This window comes from Rhinatrema bivittatum, chromosome 1 (genome assembly GCF_901001135.1).
Source record: "Rhinatrema bivittatum chromosome 1, aRhiBiv1.1, whole genome shotgun sequence".
In the NCBI taxonomy this organism is placed as follows: Eukaryota; Metazoa; Chordata; class Amphibia; order Gymnophiona; family Rhinatrematidae; genus Rhinatrema; species Rhinatrema bivittatum.
Genome location: NC_042615.1, coordinates 688,920,115 through 688,941,377, shown reverse-complemented (window position 1 = coordinate 688,941,377; position 21,263 = coordinate 688,920,115). Strand labels below are relative to the sequence as shown.

General features: G+C 49.0%; 2 protein-coding genes across 3 annotated transcripts in view; one reads left to right on the top strand and one right to left on the bottom strand.

Annotated features, from left to right (window-relative positions):
* Window positions 1–13,957, bottom strand: part of NSA2 (NSA2 ribosome biogenesis factor) — a 63,512-nt gene extending 49,555 nt beyond the window's left edge. The window contains exons 1-2 of the mRNA XM_029575035.1: window positions 13,706–13,957; window positions 920–1,107 (exon numbers count right to left, since the gene is read on the bottom strand). Of these exons, the coding sequence (XP_029430895.1) occupies window positions 920–1,107; window positions 13,706–13,708 (191 nt within the window). The 5' untranslated portion in view covers window positions 13,709–13,957. The remainder of the gene's footprint in view (window positions 1–919; window positions 1,108–13,705) is intronic.
* Window positions 13,958–14,142: 185 nt separating this feature from the next.
* Window positions 14,143–21,263, top strand: part of GFM2 (G elongation factor mitochondrial 2) — a 163,083-nt gene continuing 155,962 nt past the window's right edge. For both annotated transcript variants that reach the window (XM_029575022.1, XM_029575015.1), the window contains exons 1-2: window positions 14,143–14,204; window positions 15,042–15,129. In XM_029575022.1, the coding sequence (XP_029430882.1) occupies window positions 15,058–15,129 (72 nt within the window). In that variant the 5' untranslated portion in view covers window positions 14,143–14,204; window positions 15,042–15,057. The remainder of the gene's footprint in view (window positions 14,205–15,041; window positions 15,130–21,263) is intronic.

Sequence of the window (21,263 nt, the reverse complement as noted above, 5' to 3'; positions counted from 1 at the left end):
ATATAGGGAAGGTCCATTCATAACCTATTCATCTACCAACCCAATGCGGTTGCTAGAAAACTCAGCAGCATGAACCATACTAAATTCTAGTAAAACTGACCAATCACCCCACTTCTGAGAAACCTATAGCTTATTCAAAATCCTTGTCCTGGCTTTCAGTGGCCTGTCACCACACTATCTTGATAAACAGACACACCACGTTTTTTTTAAATAAAATTATAAAATTTGTATAAATAAAAAAATCTAAAAAAAAATAAAAATAACTGACTAAGCCTACACATCACTTCCTGGCCACTATGTTCATTACCTAAAGACCACCTAGTGTTACCAGATCCCAAGGAAATGTGATTCTTAAACACTAGGAAGACTCTTCCTGGAAGAGTACTTTCCTGGGATCAGTCCCTATCCCTTGAAACTCTCTACCACTTGAAGTCAATCTTGCATCTCTCCATGAACCTTCAATTACAGTCCAGGATCTTCTATATCCCAAACTGAGTCACATAAGGACACTCTCACTAACCACCACCTATTTGCAGATTTGCATTTACTGATGTACTTTATACTTACTGTTTATCATAAATTTATTGTAATATCTGCATTCTTAATATTTTAAAATGTGAACTATAACATATTTGTAAGTTTGACTATAGAATATTTTAAATTGTAAACTGTAATCTATAATTATTGAATTTTTGTTAATCATGCTACTGTAGTGTATACTTATTGTAAAGACCAATTCTGATGTTGCATGCTTTGAACTCTTGCTGGAAAAGCATGATGTGAACGATGATGATTCTCATCTGTCACGATTATGAAATATGTAGGAAAAATTTTAAAGCATCACCATGAGTGCTACAACCTGTTAGTGCATCCTGAGAACATCAAGTTGAGAGAGACTAAGAACAAAGTGGACACTCACGTTTTCTTTATCTGTATCTTCTCAGCATGACGCTGTTTGTGATAGAGCTTGGCCTTCAGGCCGATCATCTTCTTGGCCTTCTTTGAGCGTTCATGGGCCTCACGACCTTCTTTCTTCCTCTTCTTCTCATGGTAATCCAAGCGGTAACCATATCGCTTACGATGTAATTCAATGTAATCGTTCTGCGGCTATGTATGTGCAAAAAAAAAAAAGTTTAAAGCTCTAACTATGCATATACTTCTTTATTTAAATGCTCTTTTAGAACGGCATTCATGGGTACATCATATCGGTTTACAGAGAACTTGAAACATTATACAAAGAACAGGGTGAGAAAAACTTGGAGGGGTAATAACTTAATATATTACAATGCATATATTTGAGGTAAAGGGTGAGGAAAGACTTCGAGGAACATGTTTGATTGCAATGCCATATGCAAGGGGAGTATATACAAGGTGATAGGAGAGCAGACAAAGTAAATGAGCAGATAATGGAACATTACAAGGGCTTAGGTAGGGGGAGGAGGGGGAAGGGGGTGGTATTCTGGGAAGGCATGTTTAAAAATGGAGAAATTACTTACCTGATAATTTAGTTTTCCTTAGTGTAGACAGATGGACTCAGGACCAATGGGTATAGTGTACTCCTGCTAGCAGTTGGAGACGGTACAGATTTCAATCTGACATGAGCCCTTGTACATATACCCCTGCAGGCAGTGCAGCTCTTCAGTATTATCCTCAAAAAGCATTGTGGATATATGTGTGACTGATTAATTTGAATAACTTGTGTAACTTCATAACTTGAATAACTTGATTAACTTTATAACTTGGTTAAATTGATCAACTTGAATCGGTTGAATTGGCTATAGCTGGAGACCGCCAGTGCCCTCAACCGGGAAACCGACACCCGGTAGGGTGGGTGCCCTAGATGAAGGAAAGCATGGCTTATCCTTGATTCCCTTGCTCTCGGAGCTGTCCCCCGAGGCTTTCATGAGTAACGGCAGCCGTGGATGGGATGCTGAGTCCATCTGTCTACACTAAGGAAAACGAAATTATCAGGTAAGTAATTTCTCCATTTCCTAGCATGTAGCAGATGGATTCAGGACCAATGGGATGTATAAAAGCTACTCCCGAACCGGGTGGGAGGCTGCCCGTGACCCACTTAGTACTGCCCTTGCGAATGCTGTGTCCTCCCGAGCCTGAACATCCAGGCGGTAAAACCTGGAGAAGGTGTAGATGGAGGACCATGTCGCCGCCCTGCAGATCTCGGCGGGTGACAGCATCTTGGTTTCTGCCCAAGAGACTGCCTGGGCCCTAGTAGAATGGGCCTTGATTTGTAGAGGCGGTGGCTTGCCTGCTTCTACGTAAGCCGCCTTGATGACTTCCTTGATCCAGCGGGCTATGGTTGCTCGTGAGGCCGCTTCCCCTTGCTTCTTCCCGCTGTGAAGGACGAACAGGTGGTCTGTCTTTCGTATGGTTCCGACATTTCCAGATATCTGGCCAGGAGTCTGCCGATGTTGAGGTGGCGAGGACTTTTGGCCTCTTCTGAATTCTTATGTTCAATGGTAGCGAGATGGTCTGGTTAAGGTGGACGTGAGACACCACTTTGGGGAGGAACGAGGGAACTGTGCGCAACTGGATGGTTCCAGGGGTGAGCCTGAGGAACAGCTCACGACAGGACAGTGCTTGTAGCTCGGATATGCGACGGGCTGAACAGACTGCCAGCAGGAAGGCTGTTTTCAATGTTAACAGTCGGAGAGACAGGGCTCGGAGGGGTCTGAACGAGGCTCCTGCTAAGAAATCCAGGACCAAGTTGAGGTTCCAAAGAGGTACCAGCCACTTTAGGGGTGGTCGGATGTGTTTAACTCCTTTCAGGAAGCGGGAGACATCCGGGTGGGAGGCTATGCTTCCGTCCTGGTTCTTGGCGCCGTAGCATGATAATGCTGCCACCTGTACATTGATGGAGTTGAAGGACAATCCCTTCTGTAGGCCGTTCTATAGGAATTCCAAGATCGTGGGGATTTTGACTGAGCGAGGTACGATGTTGTGGTCCTCGCACCAGTCTTCGAATACTCTCCACACCCTTATGTATGTTAGAGATGTGGAGAATTTGCATGCTCGGAGTAGGGTGTCTATTACAGCTCCCGAGTATCCACTCTCTCAGGCGAGCCCCCTCAATGGCCAGACTGTAAGAGAGAATCGAGCTGGGTCCTCATGGAGGATCGGTCCCTATTGGAGCAGAACTCTGTGTGGAGGTAGTGGCAGGGGGTTTCCTGTCCGTAATCCCCGCATGTCTGTGTACCATGGTCTTCTTGGCCAGTCCGGGGCCACAAGAAGTATCTGTCCCCTGTGTCGACTTATCTTGTGAATGATCGCGCCTAGTAGGGGCCACGGTGGGAAGGCGTATAGCAGAGTCTCCTGTGGCCATGTCTGAACCAGGGCATCAATGCCTTGGGACTGAGGTTCCCGTCTGCGGCTAAAGTAACTGGGTACTTGGGCTTTGGACCGGTTTGCCAGAAGGTCCATGGTTGGTGTTCCCCAACGGTTCACTATCAGTTGGAACGCTGTGGTCGACAGCTTCCATTCTCCTGAGTCTAGACTTTCTCTGCTGAGGTAATCCGCCGTGATGCTGTCTTTCCCGGCGATGTGGATGGCCGAGATCTCCTGGAGGTTCCTTTCCGCCCATGACATTAGGGGGTCTATTTCCAGGGACACCTATTGGCTTCTGGTTCCTCCCTGACGGTTGATGTATGCCACTGTTGTGGCGTTGTCCGACATTACCCTGACCATTTTGTCTCGGAGTCTGTGGCTGAACCGTAGGCAGGCTAGTCTGACTGCCCTGGCTTCTAAGCGATTTATGTTCTACCCCGACTCTTCTGTGTTCCACTGCACTTGGGCGGTTAGCTCTTCGCAGTGTGCTCACCATCCTCGTAGGCTGGCGTCCATGGTGAGCAGGATTCAGGTCAGTGAGGATAGTCTTGTTCCCTAGCTCAGGTGGTTATCCTGTAGCCACCACCGTAGCTGGGTTCGAACTTTGCCCGGGAGCGGTAGACGTACGGTATAGTTCTGAGATAGTGGTCTCCATTGCGATAGGAGTGAGCGCTGTAAGGGCCTCATATGAGCTCATGCCCATGGTACTACTTCCAACGTGGATGCCATGAGACCGAGGACTTGTAGGAAATCCCATGCTGTGGGGCGATGTTCGCTCAGCAGGGTTCGTAACTGGTTCATCAGTTTTAATCTCCTCGCCGGTGTCAGGATGACCTTGTCTTCCCTGGTGTTGAATCGGACTCCTAAGTATTCGAGGGTCTGTGAGGGTTGCAGACAGCTCGTTTGTGTTAACCACCCATCCGAGACTCTCCAGTAGGGTCTAGACTCTGCTGGTTGCCTGGCGACTTTCCTCTGGGGATTTCGCCCTGATCAACCAATCGTCTAGGTAAGGGTGTACGAGGATTCCTTCCTTCCTCAGTGTTGCCGCCACCACCACTATTATCTTGGTGAACGTCCGGGGTGCTGTGGCTAACCCGAAGGGTAATGCCCGGAACTGATAGCGACGGTCCAGGATTTTGAAGCGAAGGAAGTGCTGATGTTCTTGATGGATCGGAATGTGTAGGTAGGCTTCCGACAGATCCAGGGATATGAGGAATTCTCCCGGTTGTATCGCCCTTATTATGGAGCGTAGGGTTTCCATGCGGAAGCGGGGGATCCTCAGGTGGCGGTTGACTGACTTGAGGTCCAGGATGGGCCTGAACGTTCCCTTTCTTGGGGAGGATAAAATAGATGGAATAGTGTCCAGTATTTATTTGTTGTGGAGGCACTGGGGTTATGGCCTCTAGGGCCAGTAATCTAGTCAGAGTCGCCTCCACTGCCACCCTCTTGGAGGGGTCATGGCAGGGGGATTCCACGAACTTGTCCGGAGGAAGTCCAGATAGTACCCCTCTCGAATGATGGTTAGGACCCACTTGTCCGAAGTTCTCTCGACCCATCTTTGGTAGAATAGGGCAAGTCTGCCCCCTTTGGCTTCTTCCTTTGGACGGGTCGGCTGATTCTCATTGTGGGGTGCGGCTGGGGCCCGAGCCAGTTCCCCTTTTGTTGTGCTTGTTCCGAAAGGACTGGTTCCTGCCTGCAGGGCAAGGTGTGTGATAAGAGTTTTTTTTATGGATTGAAGCGCTGCAAACCTCTGCCCCTGGAAGATCGGGGGAAGGGTCGTTGGTGTTTCTTATTCCTGTCCTCTGGTAGTCGCGGCAATGGGGACTTGCCCCTTTTGTTAGCCAGTTTCTCTAGTTCGCTGCCGAACAGGAGGGATCCCTTGAAGGGCATCCTTGTGAGTCTCGTTTTGGAGGATGCGTCGGCCGACTAGCTTCGGAGCCAGAGTTGCCTCCTGGCTGCCACAGCTGATGACACTCCTCTAGCCACTGTGGCACCAGATCGGAAGCAGCATCTGCAAGGAATGATACTGCTGGCTCTATGGCTTCCCCAGGGGTGTTGCTCCTGGTCTGTGATAGGCAGGCACATGTCCCCATGGTGCAGCAGGCCGCTATTTGTAGGGACATAGCGGCGACATCAAAGGATTGTTTAAGGATGGATTCCAGACGTCGGTCATGAGCATCTTTGAGCGCTGCACCTCCCTCCACTGGGATGGTGGTGCGCTTTGAGACCGTGCAAACCATGGCATCCACTTTTGGGCATGTCAGAAGGTCTTTGGCCGCCGGGTCCAGAGGGTACATGGCTGCCATAGCCCGTCCCCCTTTGAATGAGGACTCTGGAGCACTCCATTCCAGGTCAATTAGTTGCTGGATGGCTTGTAACAGAGGGAAATGGCAGGAGGTCTGGCGGAGTCCCTCTAGCAGGGGATTCGTCTTAGGTTCCCCTGAAGCACTTGTGCCCGGAATAGCAAGCTCCTTTAGGCTGTGGGTGACCAGGTCTGGGAGCTTGTCCTTGGTGAAGAAGCGTCTCATGGTCCAGTGAGACTCTGTCCCTGGGGGAAGTTCCCCCTCTTCTAGGGGCTCTGATTCCTCTTCAGAGTTATCAGTGTCCCCGTAGAAGGGACTTCTGGGCAGTGGAAACATTTGTCTGGGCCTAGAGGGGCCTGGGACATGAAGGTCTTCTGGTGGAGGCTGTGGCTGTTTTGCCGGAGGCTCTGTCTGCATGTGAATGAAGGTGTGTAGGCCTTTGAAGAATTCCACCCATGAGAAGGATGCTGGGTCCAAGCTAGGGGGTGCTGAGTCCCTGGGGGTCCCCGTTTGAGGGGGAGTCCCGCTGGAATTTGCTAGGTCCAGGGTACTCATTGAGGAGCTAGTACTCGGCCCTGGGTGGGACTGGCCCTGGGCTGGATCTCCCAGGGCCTCCTCGCATTGGACGCACAGGGCGTTGGCCTCTTCGTTTTGTGCAGCTGTGATATGGTATACTGGGCAGAGGCCTTGAGCCTTGATCTCCGTTTCCGGCGTTGCCATGGATATAGGTGCATAAATCTTTATGCGCTTAGTGCGTCGAAGATGTGCGTGTGGGTTGTGTGCGCCTAAGCCGCAGTTATGCGCCCGGCCCAGTAAGCGCATGCTGCACGTGTATCTTATGCGAATGGCACTTGTGCGTGTAACTTATGCGCACATGTAATTTTTGTGCGCATGGGTCGAAGCGGCGAACAGAGCAGCGAATAGGGCCAAAATGGCGACGGCGACCATGCGAGCAATATGGCAACCACTTCGGAAGGTCTCCACGTGGGGGGGGGACCCTTGAATCTAACCGGGGCCTAGCCCTGCTAGGGCGGATCAACCCGGCGGCACTGGTCCCGGCTGGCGACCTGTGTGACTCCTCGAACCTCGGAGTCTTAGAAGAAGATTTCTACCTTACCTTGTCTTCAGCGCTTCCCGGTTTCGTTCCGGGCGCTCTCCGGCTGCGGGGGGAGAGGGCAAATACCTTCACCGCCGCGCTCGAGGATGCACCCGCTGCCTCTCAGCCGCGCCCAAAGTCGGGGGCTAGGTCCCTGCCGAGGATCGGCCGCCGGACCGAATCTTACCTCCGAGGGACCACGGAAATCACCTTGGGAATTCTCAACTGGGGAGGGACCCGAGGGTATCACCGCAGGAGAGCGGGGCTCGTCTGTAGAGATATGTTTTCTTCCAATTTTAGGATTTTTTTCTCCGTTGATTTTGCTCTAACGCTGTGAGAGTGTGCAGGTAGTCTCTAACTGCTATGGAGACGGAAAATACTGAAGAGCTGCACTTCCTGCGGGGGTATATGTACTAGGGATGACATCAGACTGAAATCTGATCCAACTCCAACTGCTATCAGGAGTACACTATACCCACTGGTCCTGAGTCCATCTGCTACACGCTAGGAAAGCCAAGTTTTTAGCTTTTTTTTTTAATTGTTGGGAGGAGGGCTCTAGTCGAAGGTCTGGTGGCATGCTGTTCAGAGGTTGGGACCAGCAATCGAGAAGGCCCGTTCTTTTGTAGTGTTCAGGCGGACCATTTTTGTGTGTGTGTGTGTGTGTGTGTGTGTGTGTATGTGGGGGGGGGGGGTGGTATATGGTTCGAAGGTAAGCTGTCCTGGTGGGGCGGTTAGGGATGGAAAAGCGAAGGCTGTTGTCTAGCCACTGTAGTGTAGTGTCTAGCCATTGTTGTGTAGTGTTTTATGTATAATTGAGAGTGTTTTGTAAAGGATTCAGGAGGCTATAGTGTGCCAGTGGAGTTCTTTGAGGACTGGGGTGATGTGTTCTTTTTTGCAGGTGTTGGTTAGAATTCTAGCTGTGGTGTTTTGCAGAATTTGGAGGGGTTTGAGGGTTGATGCAGGGAGGCCTAGGAGTAGAGAATTGCAGTAGTCAATTTTTGAGTATATATACACATCCACACACCTGGAAACCCATGAAACTCTGAAAAGTTGGCATGGTTAGGTGAAAACCAAATAGATTTGCATCAGCCTTCATTTCCCAGCCACAATTGCTTCTTGGGCCCGCCCCTTTTCCCCATGTGACATTTCCCGCTGATAAATCCATGCAGTCTTGGATTCTGTAATCTGCAGGATTCAAGATACTCCACTATACTTTCCTTTAGCAGTGACTCCATTAATTGATTGGTTTGTAGTTTTCAACCTCCTTCCTAATCACACAGTTATCAAAAGTGACAATATCTGTCAGTCTCCAGTTCTCTGAACTAGTTCTGTCTCCAAAGAGCACCTGAACAAAATTGTACTGCAAGTTCCCTTAATATTCCAGGACTCCATTGCCTTATCCAGTTTTGCAAGTTCTATACAAACCCTTTTTTATCTAAGTGGAGAATTATTTCCCTCCTGCCACATGTAATCCTGCCATCTGTCTGTGGTCCTTCTCCAACCTTTAGTGAACACTAAACAAAAATATTTGTTTAATGTTTCTGTTTTATCCATGTGATCCTCCACGCATTCCTTTTCATCTCAGTCTTACAATCCAAGCCTTCTTTTGCTAACTTTTTTAAAAAGTCACTTTCCTTTCCTGCCTTAGCTATTTTTTTCACTGCACTTATGGCCTAACTTCCCTACTTTCTTCAGCCTTTCCAGATTTTCTTCTATGGCTTCTTTCCGAGATCCCTTGTACCTTTTGAATACTAATCTTTTCCCGTTGATAGCAGGGCTAAATTAGACATACTGTCATGGGAACTGCCAATCAGTGCCCGGGAGGCGGAGCTTAAGTAGCAGAGTGTAGATTTTTTGTATCCTCTGCGGCTGCGCGTGAGTTCCCGCGCAGGAAGTAACAGATTCTCCTCAGTCTGTTCTTTCTGTGCGCGGGAGCGCACACGGAGCTCTATTCTGTTTTGATGAAGAAAATGTCAAAGAAACCTTCGGGTTTCAAACCATGTTCTTGCGGTAAGATCATGTCCATTACCGCTGTCTGGGACCGGACTGTGAGTTTTGCGGACAAATGTCCCCGCGAGACCTGCGTCACAGGGCCTACAGAATGTGGAACTTAAGTTGACAAACAGGCCGTCGACGACTCATTCTTCCCCGGGTCAGCAGTCAAGGCCGCCACCACAGAAAAGAAGGGCCTCCTCCTGTGGCCAGCAGACCTCCGGGACCGGAGGTAAGGACACAAAAACCCCCGTAGTAGGCCGCACAGGTCAGAGGGAACTCTCACCATTAGTCCGGAAAATACGGCGCCGGAGATCCCCCGAGCACGTACGAACGCACCGGGATCCATCGGCGCACAGGTCAGAAACGCGTACAGAGCGCAAGACCCGACCAGCGAAAGGGGAGTTGAGAAGGAAGCACCGCTCGACAGGCCTAAAGAGGCTGGAGCTGTTGCTAACGGTGCCGACGAACCCGGAGCCATCGTCCAAGCCCCAGACACTGGAGCCGGAGCAGAGAACATCGGAACCGATGCCAGAAGGGCAGGCCGGGACCGGCGCCGAAGGGACTGGCGCCAGAATCGGCGCCGAAAGGACCAGCGCGGGCGCCGACCATACCAACAAAGGAAAACTTGACACCGAGGCCGGTGCAGAGTAGACTGACTCTGGCGTCGCATGACAAAGACCCTATATCGAGCACGTCACGGCAGGACTCCGAACGCCGTACAGGGCTGACTCACGTCAGTGGACAGTTCATACAACACGTACAGCCCAGATCGAGCCATAAAGGACAATACTCGACGGGCAGAAGTCACACATCTTCTAGACACTGCACATCCAGTAAGGATTCTACGACGGATAGTGCACATTCCCGTACTCGAAAGAGGTCGAGACATCATAGGGAAAGTTATTCTTCCTCCTCCAGACATAAGCACGGACATAAATGACATCGATCCTCCGAGCATTCTGGACATCATTCATCACCTTCAACGTCATCCAGTCAGCTCAGGTCGATCAGAGATCCGAGTAATACCTATTTCCTCTTCCATTTCGTCTTGTTCCATCTCAAGATCCTATGACAGGGATACTTCAGGACGCAATGAGTCAATACCTAAGCATATCAGTGAAAGACCTCACACCCCGCAATCGGGCCAGCCAATACGCTCACCGGATAACCCACTACCATTGGACGTGTCTCAGGCGCCCGTCCATGCCACCACAAACGCAAAAAGCTTTTTGGGATCTCTCGCAGTCCCTTGCGGGATTCTTTGAGACATTAGAGTTGTCTTTCATTTTGCCGCCAGAAGAAAAATCGGGTCCTCAGCAACCGACAGAACAGCCTCAGTTGTTCCCAGTGGAATCACCACCGGTTCCCACGCGACCGCAACCCTCCTCGCAGGCGCACTCCCACTGCTCTAAGAGTGAATCAGTACTGTCACAATCTTCACATTCCTAATCCACAGGATACCCTTCAGATCCACCTGAACAACTAGCTGAACCGTATTCTCCCCCGGAGGATCTTTCTTACCCGAAGTTTGTAGAAAAAATGGGAGCCATTTTGAAATTGGAGGTGCAAAAATTACCAGAGCCCAGGGCAGAAACGTTAGGCCTCCTCAAAATCTTCGATACACCAGGGGAACCTACATCGCTTCCTCCGCACAATGTGTTACATGGTGTTCTTCAAAAATCGTGGGAGACACCTTTCACAGTATCAGCAGTCTCTAGGAAAAACGGACTAAAAGTTCAAGCTCCAAAAACCTTCTGCATATTCCACTCTACAGCTACCGCACGAATCAGTAGTTGTGGAATCCGCTTTACAAAAGTCAAAAAAGTCAAAAACACATGCCTCCAACCCACCAGGCAAGGACAATAAATGCTTGGATGATTTCGCTAAGCGTGTCTACCAGAATGCTATGCTGACCGCTCGTATTCACCATCATCAATTCTACATGGTCCAATACATGTATGAGTGTATTCAAGCAACCAAGGGCATGTTTACCTCGACGGGAGATAACATTCCTTCGCCCATTTTAGATATGGAAGAATGTTCACGTCATCTGCTCCGAGCGGTCTATGAGGGATTTGAAAACTCCTCTCATGCATCAGCCACAGCAATAGCGGCACGCAGGCTAGCGTGGTTGAAAGCCAGTGCTATACGTGACGACTTGCATGAGAAGTTAGCTAATCTCCCTTGTCTGGGGGATAACCAATTCGGCAAGCGATTCCATGACACAGCAAGCTGAAGGATCAGGCTCTTGCAGTGCAGTCCTTAGCAACGCCGACATCTGCCAAACGATATTATTCAACGACTCGAAGACAGCCTCTCTCTAGACGTCCGTATAGGAATTATCAAACCTTTCGAATGCCGTCTTTCGACCAATCTCAAACTTGCCCTTCCTCGCCAAAATTCTTGAAAAAGTTGTAAACCTCCAATTGACTATCTGGAAAAACATAATATACTCTCCCCATCACATTTTGGTTTCCGCAAATTCCACTGTACAGAAACCCTATTAATATCCCTCACAGACACACTCCTAAAAGGATTAGACAAAGGCCATGCTGACATTCTCGCCCTACTCGATATATCATCTGCATATGACACCATAAACCACAACATCCTACTAAACTGTCTCACAGAAATTGGCATCTCAGGAACACCCCTCAAGTGGTTTAAATCATACCTTAACAACAGAAACTACAAAGTCAAAATAGATAATAGAGAATCCAAAGCTATCAACCTGTCCAGAGGCATTCCCCAAGGCTCCTCGCTCTCCTTTACTCTCTTTAACATCTACCTGCTCCCCCTCTGCCAACTCCTATTAGACCTAGGTCTCACCCATTTCATTTACATGGACGATGTCCAAATATTCATCCCCATCACTGACTCACTACCAAACTCCCTCAAAACCTGGGAAAATGCTCTCTCCACAATCAACGATCTTCTCTCTAACCTCAACCTCGCACTTAACACATCCAAAACAGAACTCCTTATCATCTCTTCCCAACACAACATCATGACCAGATCAGACTTAAAAGCTTGCCTCACCACAATACCCATATCGAAACACGTACGTGACCTAGGAGTCACTATAGACAATCACCTAAACTTTAAAAAATTCATCAGCTCAATTATGAAAGAATGCTATTCAAACTAAACACTCTCAAGAAACTTAGACCACTAGTACACTTCAGTGGTTTCCACACGGTCCTACAGGCCACCATATTCTCCAAACTTGATTACTGCAATGCCCTATTACGCCTCCCCAAAGCTTTCACTAAACCCCTCCAAATGCTCCAAGACTCTGCAGCTAGAATCCTCACCAACACTCGCAAGAAAGATCACATCACCCCCATCCTCAAAGACCTCCAGTGGCTCTCAATCTCCTTTAGAATCCTCTACAAAATCCTCACAATCATCCATAAAACCCTACACAACCAGGACATACATTGGCTCAATGACTCATTACAGTTCCACACCCCCAACAGACCCACCTATAAAGGAACCCTGCGCTCTCCTGTTCCCAACCTCACTCATCTCATCTCCACGAAAGAACGTGCTTTATCTGTTGCAGGGCCTTCGATCTGGAATTCCATGACCCTGATCTGCGCCAGGAACATTGCATTCAGAAATTTGAAAAAAAAAAAGCTAAAAAATCAGGCTTTTCAAGCAGGCTTTCGCATAACTCCACCCCCTCCTCTCCCTCTGCATACTATTTGTCCTCTTACTCCCTCAGCTACCTCTCCCCCCCCTCCTGTTTTTGCAACCTGCCTCATGTGAAAGTGTAAATAATACAACCATTTTAGATTGTAAATAGTTCTACCCTGTTGACCTATATTAATGCTGTTATCTATCTTATTCCTCCTGCCCTTATTCTGAGCTCCACCGGTTCAATGTACATCTTTTCCTTTGTTATTCCATTCCAGGTAAACCAATATGTGAAAACAAATACCGGTATAGAAAAACTTGTAATAAATAAATAAATAAAATGTCACAACACAAGCTTATCTATTGCATCGCGAGATGCATATGCAAATTTTGAATTTTTTTTTAACTGGGTGGAGTTAAGGCCGAGTTTGGGCATGGTAAATTAAAATGAAGGGTGGTCCGCATTGTGTGCGATAGTGTACCGCACGCTATCATGGTTTATAATGCAGAAAATAACTACACCTTTTTTTTATGGCCCTATGGCTGCGATAGCTATGTTACAGCTGTAATGCGATTTGCGATAAATATCACAAATCCTATTTCGGGTAGGGAGAGGCAGGGGAGAGAGAGAGCCTCTATGGACGCACACATATTAATCTTTTATACCACTGTAAGAGGGACCATTCTGAACTCAGGGGTGAGGTTTTGGTGGTGGGCTAGGTTTGAGGGGGAAGTTTAACATGCCCAGTCAGAGATACTAACAGCACCGGCCCATGCTACGGAGGGAAAAAGGGAAGGGCACCCAAAAACACTTCCAGTTAAAGCCTGACAGATTCTGCCATGTGCCTTAATCTCTTCTTGACCAAGAGCACATTGTATAAATCTCTTTATACCTTTCATCACTCCAAATCACATAAAATCTTCACTGCTGTCTACTGTGCTGTTCGTACCTCTGACTGTGCATGTTAAACTGGCCCCTAAAACCTAACCCACCACCAAACCTCACCCTGAGTTACTAGTTGCCCCTCTTAAAGTGATATAGTTTTCTCATATAGAGCCTTATAAAGAGTCTCTCTCGCTCTCTTTCTTCACCAGCCCAAAATGTGAAGGCCCATAATCTCAATTAGCCTGACCACGCCTCTTTTTATCGCGGCGTTATTCTTGCAAAAAGTTAAAGCAAAATTATAAACCTAGGTTTTAAAGTCTGTTATCGTTGAGGTGTCTGCTCCCGGTGAGATTATTATAAAAGGCTGAGGGAAATGCCGCCCTAACAGCCTCACAATGCCTCTACTCAAACCGAAACATATTCGTGTTATCGCCCGTTTCTCACCATGGCGGCGGCGGAGGCTGCTCTTCTGGAATCTCACGTGCCGCGATTCACTCCACACCAGCCCCGGTCAACGCCGCCGATGGGAAAAGGAAAGGGCACCCACAAACACTTCCGGTTAAAGCCTGTCGGGTTCTGCCATGTGCCTTAATCTCTTCTTAGAGGGAAAATAAAGCGGAAAATTGTCTTCAAAACTAAATCGTTTTGGAAGCAAACCGGAGCGCTTTGGCTATGTGATTGATAAACAGCAGCTGGGAAAGGGAACGGAAGAAGAAACGTTTTGCCTTAAGGTCCCGGAACCTAGATGTAACGATCAAGTTGCAGGGGGGGGGGGGGGGGGGGGGAATTGCTATACTGCTGCAACCCCCGAGGCACCCTGGGAAAAAAGTTCTCGCCAGATGAGGTCACGTGCAACCTCTGACCTTCTTGGTGACGTAGCCGGGGCGCGCGAGAGGTGGAGGTTGTTGAGAGAAGGGTTTTGCTGCTTGCGCGGTGAAAGCGGGTGGGTAACACATACGGATATATGTGTATTTTTGTTTTGTATATGCGGATTAGTAGATGTTAGGCTGAAGACCATGTGTTTGAAACTTGAAGTATCTATATTTAACTTATGGCATTTACTCAGCATGTTATTGGGGGAAACGAGAAGACTATATTGGGGAGGTACTCTACAGATGGTTTCTATCTGATCAACAGTAGTGTGCCGCTTATGGCTTCAGTGCTGGATGATGTTCGCACTTTTTTTTTTAATCTCTGGACGAATAGATGGATTTTGTTCACAGATTCTGGTAAAGAGCTCCAGTATGCTGTCATTGTCCCTTCTGGTTCGTCCCGTAACTGTACCTGAGGATTAGAGGAGGGCGCCAGAGATCATCTTAGTTATTCTTCATTTTGAAGGAGATACATGTGCACGTAGTAGACACATAGTAATAGACCAAACAAGAGGTTCTATTCAGCACAAAAAAAAAAGGAAGGAACGCCATACCTTTTAGGATCCTAATATCTCTTTCACACTTACACACATGAATTGTATTTCGAAAATATTAACTACGTGGTCTCCATAATGATTCATAAGAAAACAAGATTCTCAAGCCTGTCAGAGTGTAAGGGTCTTTCACCTTGGCATGCTGTTTTTCCTATCCTTGGCTTCAAAGAGATGCTTGAAAACATTATCAATGGATGAATTTTTTAGGGTTTTATTTACTAAATCAGGCCCTAAATATGACTTCCAAGATCATCTGGGAGCATCTAACCTGTATGTGACCACTACATTTCCTCCTCAGGTTCAAGTATACTTGTTTGATGACACTTTGAATTATGATTATTTGGTGCCTTCCAGAGTTGCTTCAGGCAAGATGACAGTAATGCTGGCAGTTCTGAAGAAATTTGCAGCAAATGCCCATAAAGCATCTTGTTTGTATAATCAGGTAACCTTTTATTTAGTGTCTAGAAAATAGTAAATAGATTGTAACGATTGTGTGCCTTTAAGTAAAGTAATGTTGAAATTAAGCAAATAATGCTTGAACTTTGTACAGCAAACTACATCATTGCATCAGATAGACTTGTCTTTCTGGGTTGCTTTCATTCTCGCTTCTCTGTCCCATCGACTGCAGTCTCAACAACACTCAACTGCATGTCATTTTCTGGTTTTACTGGGTCATATGGCCTCCTCGGTGCATGTCACTCCCGTGGCCCGCCTGGCCATGAGAGTAATGCAGTGGACTCTAAAATCACAGTGGATTCAGTCTTTTCAGCCAATGTCCACCATTGTCCACATCACCAACCAGCTCCGCTTATCGCTGGCTTGGTGGATAAACCAAACCAAACCAATCCAATCCAATCTGCTTCAAGGCCTTCCATTTCAGGCTCCAGACCCTCAAATAACCTTGACAACATATGCCTCCAACCTCGGCTGGGGTGCACATGTCGCAAACCTGCAAACTCAGGGCATTTGGTCTCCAGAAGAAGCCAAACACCAAATCAATTTCCTGGAGCTTCGTGCAGTCAGATATGCTCTCAGGACTTTTCAGGATCACCTTTCCAACCAGGTCATCCTGATTCAAACCGACAACCAGGTGGCCATGTGGTACATCAACAAGCAAGGGGGAACGGGCTCCTACCTCCTCTGTCAGGAAGGTGCACAGATAAGGGCGGAAGCCCTTTCCCACTCGATGTACCTCAGGGCCACCTACTTGCCGGGAGTGGACAATGTGTTGGCAGACAAGCTGAGTTTCACTTTTCAACCGCACGAGTGGTCCTTCAACCCCACTGTAGCGGACTCAATATGCCAACGTTGGGGTTACCCTCACATAGACCTCTTTGCGTCAATTCACAACCGCAAAGTAGGGAACTTCTGCTCTCTCACTCGCAGCCAACACCTTCAGCCAAGAGATGCTTTGTCCCTCTCGTGGACCAGTGGTCTCCTTTATGTGTACCCTCCACTTCCACTCATTTCAAAGACTCTCGTGACGTTGCGAAGGGACAAGGGACTAATAATTCTCATAGTCCCTCATTGGCCACGCCAGGTGTGGTTTCAAATACTCCACGACCTATCAGTACACTGGCATATTCCTCTGGGGAAGGACCCGCTTCTGATCACTCAGAACAATGGCTGCCTTCGTCACCCCAACCTCCAGGCCCTCTCCCTGACTGCCTGGATGTTGAAAGGTTAATCCTTCAACCTCTTAACCTTTCAGAGCCGGTTTCCCGTGTACTAGTAGCTTCACGAAAGCCTTCCACAAGGCAGTTTTATCGTTACAAATGGAACAGGTTTGCCGTATGGTGTACTTCATGTCCATCGATCCCTTCACTTATTCCACACCAAAGTTTTTGGACTATCTCTGGCACCTGTCAGAGTCAGGTCTCCAAACGTCTTCCATCATGGTACATGTCAGTGCGGTAGCCGCCTTCTAAAGAGGTGTCGGAGATGTACCCATTTGAGAACAACCCCTTGTAACACACTTTTTGAAGGGCTTGCTCCACCTTAAACCTCCACTGTGCCCTCCTGGGACTTCAGCTTGGTTTTGGGGCGGCTCATGAAACCGCCGTTTGAGCCTCTCCAATCCTGTGATCTCTGCCATCTCACCTGGAAGATGATTTTTCTTTTGGCAATCACTTCTGCTTGCAGAGTTAGTGAGTTACAGGCCTTGGTCATCTACCCGCCTTACACTAAACTTCTGCATGATAGGGTAGTACTCCGCACTCACCCTAAGTTTTTGCCTAAGGTAGTATCTGAGTTTCATATCAATCAATCCATTATACTACCCACCTTCTTTCCCAGGCCCCACTCAAACCCAGGAGAACGGGCTCTGCATACCCTTGACTGTAAACGTTCCCTAGCATTTTATCTAGACCGTACAGCTGCCCACAGGAAATGCACTCAATTGTTTGTTTCCTTCGATCCCATCAAATTGGGGAAACCTGTGGGTAAGCAGACTCTCTCCTCCTGGTTAGCGGACTGTATTTCCTTTTGTTACCAACAGGCAGGCATTCCGCTTCAAGACCGTGTTAAAGCACACGCTGTCAGGGCGATGGCAACATCAGTAGCTCACCCATGCTTGGTGCCGCTTGCTGACATCTGTAAGGCTGTTACCTGGAGCTCTCTCCACACCTTCGCAGCCCATTATTGTTTAGACAAGGCTGGCAGACAAGATTCCATCTTCGGCCAGTCTGTGCTACGCAACTTATGCGAACTGAGGTACCAACATCCTTCCGCCAACCTGGTAGGGTTCAGGATGCCCGCTACCAAATTCCACCCCAGTTCTTGTGCCTGTTGCACGTCTTTGGGTACATTTGGTGCATTGCTCGGGCATCCTCAGCTTGGTACTCACCCATATGTGAGGACTACCATCCTGCTTGAGCTATGAGAAAGCAGAGTTGCTTACCTGTAACAGGTGTTCTCACAGGACAGCAGGATGTTAGTCCTCACGAAACCCGCGCGCTACCCCGCGAAGTTGGGTTCGTTTACATTTTCTTATTTTATTTTTCGCATGTACTTTTTACTATAAGACAAGACTGAAGGGGGACCCCTGCTGGCTGCAGGGTTAGTGCCATGCTGGGCATGCCCAGTAGGTGCCAGTCAAAGTTCTGGAAACTTTGACAAAAGTGTTCGTGATTGGGCTCCATCTTGATGATGTCACCCTTATGTGAGGACTAATATCCTGCTGTCCTGTGAGAACACCTGTTACAGGTAAGCAACTCTGCTTTCATGTTTATGACTAATCAATACAAAGTGGTGTTTGATGATTATATTGAGATAAAATCTAAATAAATATTGAGTGGAGGAGTAGCCTAGTGTTTAGAGCAGCAGGTTATGACCCAGAGAAACCAGGGTTCAAATGCCACTGTCACGCCTTGTAATCTTGGGCAAGTCACTTTACCCTCTGTTGCCTCAGGTACAAAATTAGATTTCCTAGCGTGTAGCCAGATGGACTCAGAACAAGTGGGTATAGTGTGCTCGTGCTAGCAGTTGGAGACGGATCTGACGTCAGCACGGGTACATATACCCCCACAGTGAAGCAACTCAGTAATTTCCGTCTCCAAAGCAGTTTGGAGCTCCTGCACGTTCGCTGAGCGTGTTTTCCAAATCTACTTTCTACTTTGACTTACTAAATTACTACGAAGATACAGACAACGAGCCCCGCACTCCTGCGGTGATACCCTCGGGTCCCTCCCCCAGTTGAGTTTCCCGATGTGATTTCCGCGATCCCTCGGAGGTTTAGGCCTTGGTCCGGTGGCCGAATCGCGGCAGGGATCTAGCCTCTGAGCGAGAAGGGCTCGGGCCTGGCTGAGAGGCGCCTTGGTCCCGGCGTGGACTTAGCCCCGAGCGAGACGAGTTCGGCGGCTTAGAGGCAGCGGGTGCACTTCCTCGAGCACGGCGGTGAAGGTATTTCCCCTCTCCCCCCGCAGCCGGAGACCGCCCGGGTTACAGCCGGGAAGCGCCGAAGATCAGGTAAGGCGTTCATCTCTTACTTTTGGTCTCCGAGGTACGAGGATCGGCGGCGTTGCCGGTGGACGACACGCCGTGGAGGTCGCCATTTTGTTAGCCTTGTTAAGGTATTAAGCGCCTGTGGAGAGGCGCACAATGCAGCACATACATTACTAAGCGTATGTTTTTGTGCGCATATTGTATATTATTGAGCGCATAGTGCTGTACGCATAATTTGAGCGCATACTGTATGTTTGAGCACATATCGCATATTCTTGAGTGCATATTGGATATTTGAGCGCATATTGGATATTATTCACCGCATAATGCTGAACGCATAGGCTTGAGCGCATATTGTATATTGAGCGCATATTGTACGTTCTTGCACGCATAGTGCTGAACGCATATTCTGGAGCGCATATGTTATATTTGAGCGCATATTGGATATTATTCACCGCATACTGCTGAACGCATAGGCTTGAGCGCATATCGCATATTCTGGAGCGCATATGTTATATTTGAGCGCATATTGGATATTATTCACCGCATACTGCTGAACGCATAGGCTTGAGCGCATATTGTATATTGTGCGCATATTGTACGTTATTTGAACGCATAGTGCTGAGTGCATATTGTATATTGAGCGCATATTGTATATTATTAAGCGCATATTATTGGTATAAGCCGGCGCCCTGCATTCGCAGCGATGGAACACTTGAACGCCCCGGTATTTCCAGGGGAGGCTCCTCCTGCTTCCGGCGTGAAAGCTCTTGGCCTATACTCAGCGTGCCAGCTTAGAGCCACGCAGAGCGAGGAGCCAGACTCCCTTTGTGCCCAATGTGAGGAGGCCGTGGGAGCCTCTGGCCAGGACCAGTCTCAACCGAGGTTTACCGATAGTTCCCCAGGGGCCACCCCAGATCTAGCGGGGCGCCCTGAACAGCCAGGAATTCCGGGGGACCTAGTACCCCGGCAGCTAGAGACCGCTTCCATTTCCTGGGTTGACTTATTTAAGGGGATCCACGCCTTTGTACAGATGCAGTCAGCGTCCCGTCCAGGCCCTGCTGCCGCTCCGGCTGACCCTACCCCTGGCCCTTGTCGCCCTTATTGCGGGCATCCGCCTCCGGGCAGTCCCGCTCATGCGGACCCTGAGGTCTCGGAGGACGAGTCCGAACCCCCCGAGGAGGGGGAACTTCCCTCGGGGATAGAGCCATATCAAACTATGAGGCGGTTCTTTCCCAAGGAGGATCTCTCCGACCTGGTCTCTCAGTGCCTGACGGAGTTGGCTATTCCAGGCCCCAGCACCATGGAGGCATCTACGCAGAACCCCCTACTGGAGGGTCTTCGTCCCACAGCCCGCCATTTCCCCTTCCTGCAAGCGGCGCAACAGCTGATAGATTTGGAGTGGAATGCGCCGGAGGCCTTATTCAAAGGGGGTCGGGCCCTGTCCGGCATGTACCCCCTGGACCGGCAATCAAGGATATGCTGGCGTGCCCTAAGGTGGACGCCTTGGTTAGCGCTGTGGTCAAGCGCACTACCATTCCAGTGGATGGGGGGGCGGCCCTCAAGGACGCTCATGACCGACGCCTGGACGCCATCCTGAAACACACCTTTGAGGTAGCAGCTCTGTCTTTGCGAATCGCAACCTGCTGCACCGTGGTAACACGTTCCTGTTTGTCACAGGTCAGGAACAATGCCCCGGCAGCTGACATGGAGTCAGCTCTCTCGTTCCTTACGGATGCCGCCTCCGACCTAGTCCGTACGACAGCCAAGGGGGTCTCATCCTCAGTAGCAGCCAGGAGGCAGCTCTGGATACGAAACTGGTCAGCCGACGCCCCTTCTAAGACACGTCTCACTAGAATGCCGTTCAAGGGGTCTCTTCTGTTTGGCAGCGACCTAGATAAACTGGCCAGCACATGGGGTGCCTCTCCAGTACCTCGACTACCTGAAGACAGGTCCAAGAGGAACCAGTGCACCTTTCCAAGGCCCTCCAGAGGTAGAAGCTCCCAACGCTTCACTCCCTATAGGAGTCGCTACCAGGCACCTCGTCCTCAGGCCAGGAACCAGTCCTTTCGGACCAAGCAGCGCAAGAGGGGAGCCGGCTCGGGTTCGGGTTCCGGCCACACCCCCCAATGAGAATCAGCCGATCCATCCGGGGGTTGAAGCCATAGGGGGCAGGTTAACCCTCTTCTACCCCAGGTGGGTCGAGATTACGTATCATCCGAGAGGGGTATTATCTGGACTTCCATCACATCCCTCCGGACAGGTTCGTGGAATCTCCGTGTCCAATCCACAAGAAAGCAGCATTGGAAGCCACCCTGGCAAGGCTCCTGTCCTTGAAAGCCATAATCCCAGTACCTGCATGGGAAATGGATTCTGGGCACTATTCCATTTATTTCATGGTGCCCAAGAAAGAGGGCACTTTCCGGCCCGTATTGGACCTCAAGTCAGTCAACCGGTACTTAAGGGTCCCGAGGTTTCGCATGGAAACTCTGCGCTCAGTCAAGACCGCAGTACAGCCAGGGGAATTCCTCACGGCCTTAGACTTATCAGAAGCCTACCTGCATATCCCGATCCATCAGGATCGGGATATGCAGGTATGCAGATATGCTACGTGGTCCTCGCTGCATACTTTCA